This window comes from Lygodium microphyllum, chromosome 20 (genome assembly GCF_053477565.2).
Source record: "Lygodium microphyllum isolate KBCC chromosome 20, Lygodium_microphyllum_v1.1.10, whole genome shotgun sequence".
Lineage (NCBI taxonomy): Eukaryota > Viridiplantae > Streptophyta > Polypodiopsida > Schizaeales > Lygodiaceae > Lygodium > Lygodium microphyllum.
Window position 1 is genome coordinate 59811412 of NC_141154.1, and position 6573 is coordinate 59817984.

The window sequence follows — 6573 nt, forward strand, 5'->3', positions numbered from 1 at the left end:
TACTCACTCTTTGTAGAGGAAAGTGCCACAGTAGGTTGCTTCTTGCTGCTCCAAGAGACACAAGGGTGAAAGCATAACCTGATGTTGATTATCTCGAATCCACATCACCTGCCCAATCAAAATCACTCGAACCAGAAAGAGTGACCCCTTCTCCATACATGATCCCATAGGATCAAGTCCCTTGCAAGTAGCGAAGGACACACAAGGCTGCCCTCTAGTGATCCTGTGTAGGAGTCTTCATAAAAGAAGACAATAATGCCACCACAAAAGACATAGTCGGCCGAGTATGAAGAAGCCAGATGAGAGAGCCAACGAGGCACCGGTAAGAGCTAGCATTTGTAAGGAGAACTCCATGTGCCACAAGCTTGGATTCTGGGTCCATGGGGTAGGAAATAAGGTCACTCGGCCATACGAAATTTCGAAAGAAGCTCAGAGATGTATCTATGCTGCGAGATAAAGATGCCATGTGCCATCTGATAAATCTTCAATCCAAGAAAGAAGTGAAGGATCCCTAGATGTGTCATGCCAACTCCTGCCGTAGAATAGACCGAGTGTGATCCACTTGCTGAGTGTTGCTCCCTGTAATGATAAGATCATTCACATATAAGATCAGTAAAACACAAAGGTCACCCGCAACCGGAAAGTAGAGGTTGGGGTTGTGATCGGAGTGCTGAAAACCACTCTGTGGAGTGAGTGCGCAATGGAAGAAGAAACGCGAACATAGAGGAAGAGAGAGAGAGAGAAAGCAAGGAGAGGGTCAATGGATGACGAAGAATCACCTATAAGAGAACCATCCATTGGATCCTTAGAGGCCGCAGCCTCATCGAAGATTATATAAGCTGGCAGGACTTAGAGTCGAACTTTGTCTTCCTCTTCTTCTTGTCCACATGGACAAAAGCATCACATCCAAAGAGTCGAACATGGGACACGGAAGGCTTTTTCCCAAAGAAAGCCTTATACGGAGCCATGTCCTGTATTGCCAATGTAGGAGAGCGGTTGCGTATGTACACTGCCGTAGCCACCACCTCACCCCAAAGGGTATGAGGAAGACTCTGATGCTCCAACATGGATCGGGGCCATCTTTACCATGGTCCCAATTCGCACGCTCCACCACACCATTCTCCGATGGTGTATTCGGATGAGAATACTTCACCCTAATGCCGTGATCTGTGCAAAACTGAGAAAAGAGGTGAGAAGTGAACTCGCCACCATGATTAGCTCGAATGCCATGAACTTTGGAAGTAGTTTGTGTCTCCACAAACACCTTCCACTTGTAGAAACAGGAGTACGCCTCGCTCTTGTACTCCAAGAAGTAAGGCCACACATAATGACTGAAGTCATCCACAATCAATATTAGATACTTGGCCTTCCCGAGGGAGGCCGTGCCCATAGGGTCGCAAAGGTTGGTGTGAACCAACGCAAGCGGTGAAGAAGCCCGCCTGGAAGCAACTTGTGGGTGAGGCTGCGTGTGCTGCTTGCCCCTCAAGCAATTGGGGCATAAAGTATGAAGAGGAGGGAAATTTGGAAGTCCCTCCACCATCTTCCTCTGAGAAGTCCGCCGAATCGCATTAAGATGCCCATAATGAGCATGCCAAAGCAGCCCAAGCTTGTGGGAATCCCTTGCAGCTAAGGCTGTGAGCTTATAAAGCCCACCGTCTTGTGTACTTATCCAAAGAACATCAACTGTGAAGCATTCTCCACTGTGACGGCATCTTGGGTAAAAATGACTCTGGTATCTAGCTGAGTAAGGCCATGCACAGACAAGAGGTTAAAACCCAAGTTAGGTACATAAAGAGCTTTGGCGGAAGAAGACCACCTGTCTAAGAACGTAGGTAAAGTCCCCACGCCTCGAACAGGAATTGTAGAGTTGTCACCGATGGTGACAATGCCCCCTTTCGAACGAATGTCCTGAAGCCAATCCTGCTTGAAGGTCATTTGAGAAGATGCTCCACTGTCCGCGAGCCAAGGCTTCTCATGAGTGGTAGAAGCTAGGGCTGTATCCTCCTCAACAAAGACATGCACAAAAGCAGACTTTGTCGTGTTGGGGGCCACCTTCAAGTCCTTCTCCTTAGGCTTTAGATGAGGGTACTTCTGCGAATATTTCTCCTCGAGATGAGTGCCCTTCCCACAGTGTGGGCACTTGGGCTTCTTCTCCTTGGCATCCTTCTTGTCCTCCTTCTTGTCCTTAGCCTTCTCCTTCTGTTGCTTTTTCTTCTTCCCGCCACTGGTACCTGCAGTAAAAGCCTTGGTGGAGCCAGAGCCATTGGCACCCACCTCTCTAAGACGCTCGTCATGCTCCAAGACAAGCAGGGAAAGCTCCTCCCATAAGAGTTTCTCGCAGGTCCTTGAGGTGATGAGGCTGGTATAGAAGACATCAAACCGGGGTGATGGTAGCTGAGTCAAGAGAATCATTGCCATCTCCCGACCTAGAGAGGCAAGCTTACCTCTCATATCCCCTTCATGATGTGCCCCTTCATAGAAGAACCATCAAAATTGAGCATCTATAATTTCTTCTCCAAAGAGATCTTGTGAGTAAAGGTTTTATGCTGGCACAAAGATACAAGCTTCTTCCACACTTCCGCCGTGGTCTTCAACCTGTGAACATGAACAAGAACAGAGTCGTGAAGACTCATAAAGAAAAATGAACATGCTTGTGAGTTGAGCCGATCCCACAAGGCTTCATGGTCCAGAGAGGCCCCGTCAGAATGATCCAACGGGGGACGATCGATGGGTGAAGAAACTAGCTCCCATAGGTCAAATGTGTCGAGGATGCACTCCACCTTGCACGACTAGAGGGAAAAGATTGAACCATCCAACTTGTCTTCCTTCGCAAAGGGAGTATGGGCACCTGTATCGAGGGAATCAAGGAAGGCATACGGACATCTGAAGCAGTCTTCACCGATGGAACCTTCACGGTAGATGGAACCCTTTGAGATGCATGGAGTGAAGAAGGAAGGGTACAAGGAGGCTCCTCCTTGACCTAGGTAGAACTTATAGCTCTTGGATATCAATAGGTGAGATAGCAGCTTGATGTTCACTATCACATCCTTGCAGCAAACTTTTGAGATGTCAGTTTTGGGGCCTTTGCACTATTACTTGGGCATTCATTTCATACATGATGCTAGAGGCATTGGATTATCACAGTCTAGATACATTGGTAGACTTCTTGAGAGGTTTGGCTTACAGGACTGCAAACCAGTTTGTACACCAATAGAACCCAGACTAGAGCTGTCCTTGTATGATGACAGTGACTTGTTTGATATCCATACGCATGCTCAAGCAGTTGGATGTCTCATTTACTTATGCAACACAAGGTTAGATATACAGTTTGCAGTTTCAGTCTTGAGCAGATATATGCATTAGCCACGCATGTCACATTGGCAAGATGTCAAGTGTGTTTTCTGTTACTTGTAGGGTACTAGGACTCTTGGATTGCTTTATGCCAAGGGGGGACCATTGCACTTACATGGTTACAATGTTTCTGAGTGGGATGGCGATTATGATTCTCGTCACTTCAGTAGTGGTAATTGTTTCTTTCTTGGCTCATCTTGCATCTCTTGGCTTAGCAAGAAACAATCCATTGTTGCCACATCATCATGTGAAGCTGAATACAAGGCAGCTTTCACTACCACAATTGAATGCGTATGGCTTAGGTGCTTGTTGGCTGATTTGGATGTATATGTCATAGAGCCTACTCCTTTGTTGATTGATAGTCAGAGTGCCATTGCAGTAGCACGAAACCCAGTGTTTCCTCCACGTATGAAACACATTGAGATCCACTATCACTTTGTCAAAGAGAGGCTATGTGCAAGTGATATTAGCGTTGTCTATTGTCTTACCACTAGTAATGTGGCAGATATCTTCACCAAAGCTCTTCCTCCTGAGAAATTTGAAGTATTCTGCAATGCTTTAAATTTGATCTTTGGTGGATGACCCTTGTATATTGATTACTCTCCACTCTAGGGGGGTTTGTTGGGTTTGACTCACACCTACACTCACAGATGAGTGTTGGTGATTCTTAGTAGGACACGAGGGCACTTTTTACTCTCCTTACATGAGGTTTTCCCCCCTAGATTTATTTCCTTTTATTTTATGTGCCTATGTTACATAGTTCGTGCACTTATCATGTTTTACACCTCTTGGGTGTGAACATACGTTAACAACCCTAAGGTTTAAGGGTTGTACTTTGTACTTGCACAACGCTCTTTAGATTATTGCATTGGGTGTTGTGCTCTCACACACTTTCACACTCTCTTCATTGTCAACTGTACCTGCAGCTGAGCTTGAGCTTCGATCTCTGTGCATTCTCACACCTCTTACAGCCTCAGCAGGGCCTCCATTGAAGAAGTGGCCCAAAAAAACATTAGAAGATTCTGGGATGTAGTTTGAGCAATTGTGAGTCAGTGTGTGATGTATAGTGAGTTCAACTCTACATTTGGAAGTTTTCATTGTCTTGGCTGTTCTGGTTATGCTTTGTCATCAACTAGTGAAGAGCTACACTACATGTAGATATGATAGCTGTCTTAGATCCAACGAATCAGAAGACTAGAAAGGGTTGTATCGGAAAGGCACTTAGTGGTCTAACCATGGCACATTTAAAAAAAAGAGAGGCTTTGGTCTTTTGCAGGTGCTAAGAAATCCCTATTTGGACATTGAAAGTCAGATGTGTTTTACAAAAGCTGTTGGACTAAAAATTAGTGCTATTTTTTTGAGATTTTTGGTTGGTTTCCAGAGCATCTCCAGGAAGTATAGCTCTTAAGTATAACAGTAAAGAGGTTTTGTGGGGAGAGTTTGAAGGTGCACCTGCAAGTGAGCGGTTCCAAAAAAATGACAGACTGATTGGTTGTTTTTTGTGCTTGGTTAATGTCCAATGCAGCCCCTTGAGCTATGGACAAAGTATGGGCGACGGGGTCGAATCAAAGAACCTGTTGGTACTCATGGTACAAGGATTATCTTAAGCTGGTGTTGGTTTATATTAAATATCTTTATGTATCAAAACTTTTCATCGTATTCTTAGTGCTTTTATGTTCTTTGGAAAACCTACCAATGTTTATAGGTGCTATGAAGTGCATATTTGATGGTGTTCTTCAACAAAGAGATGCTGTATGCGTCAGTTTGTACAAAAGAGTGTACCCAAAATGGTTGATGGGAGCTTCATGAGATTGCAGGTATTGATTTTCTGACATTAGCAATTATTGGTACACGATTTCTTGAATAAGTTTTGCAGGAGTCCTGAGATCTCCCTTGCACAGGGTGAAGCAGAGCGAACAATATATAGAGCAAGTTTTGTAGAACCCTAGTGAGTTGGTCACATGAGACTGGATTTCTGAACACAGCTTGGAGAGAGAGGGCTCCAATGTGTAGCAACTGGAGTGCCAGGCCGCTTGCAACTCGTGCCCTAGAAGATTCTATAAATGCACCCCAAAACCTTGATTTCAAAGGTGCTTGTGTGGTATGATGATTACATTCAAAGCTCCCTTCCACCTCCCTGGTGTGATGAGGCTCTTAAGTGAGATTTCAAAAACATGTGCTTCAAAGTTTGTTCCTGTCTAGTAGATCAGCACACCTCTTTAGGGCTGCAAAGAAAGCTGACCAATGACTGCTCCTACTTTGGTGATTTGGGTGACTGCTGTTGTACTTGCAATGCCTAGTTTGATTTCCAGGAGAGTCCTTCTGTTCACTAGTTTGACATCCAAGAGTTAGTACTGCTGCATTTAACTCATTTTCCCATTCCATGGAACATGCATGATGTAAAACCCATTGTAAAGGAGTTAAGACAATGTCATGTAATGAAATAAAACATGGATGAGTTGATTATTGGCCTCACTCTTTGACACTTGAAGAAGTGCGATGCTATCAATTCCTTCGGGAAGCGGGGAGCATGGTGAGCCCCAAGTCTTCACAAATACAGGATATGACATATTACTGGACAGCCGCCAAGGAATACAATTGAATATTTCAAGCAGGATAAAAATTTAATTCGTCTAGAGATATGCTGTTTGTAGGTTGACTTATTATAAAGTTCACATCATGTTCTGAGTCAACTCATTCTTGTCTCTTACTCTTGATATTCTAAACCTGCTGTGCAAGGTTTTGAGTAGGAGATTTAAAATATGTAAAAAAGTCCAATTGATTTGAAGGCATTTGTAAACATTCCTTGGCTCATTTTCCAGATAAAAGGTGTGATGGTATTTCGTGAATAGGTGCAAGCATAGGACTAACACACCTTGTTTCTACACCCTCTGTGGGATTCCACATTTACTTCAGGCCTTGTTCAAAATAAATTTCAAATGGAATTGTTGATAGAGGATACATTTACATATTAAGCTCAAAAATGGCTTACAAGGGTTGAAAACTTAGGGTCACCACCATGTCACATTTTAGATGAGCATGCAGTGAGGGTCATGGTCCACCTAGCCCATGTGATCTTTAATCTAGTCATGGGGTGCCATGGCAGCCTGAAACTGCGTAATGGTAGCCAAGGCCAATTATGAAAACAAAATATATGTTGTATATCATGTAAATACATAGTAAAATGTGCCTTGCCATAACACATTTGTTCACAATGATTTA

General features: G+C 44.0%; 1 protein-coding gene across 1 annotated transcript in view; it reads left to right on the plus strand.

Moving 5' to 3' along the window:
* Nucleotides 1–6151, plus strand: part of LOC148018944 (pre-rRNA-processing TSR1-like protein) — a 106729-nt gene extending 100578 nt beyond the window's left edge. The window contains exons 21-23 of the mRNA XM_087701434.1: nt 4877–4940; nt 5057–5168; nt 5253–6151. Of these exons, the coding sequence (XP_087557560.1) occupies nt 4877–4940; nt 5057–5160 (168 nt within the window). The 3' untranslated portion in view covers nt 5161–5168; nt 5253–6151. The remainder of the gene's footprint in view (nt 1–4876; nt 4941–5056; nt 5169–5252) is intronic.
* The last annotated feature ends 422 nt before the right edge of the window (nt 6152–6573 follow it).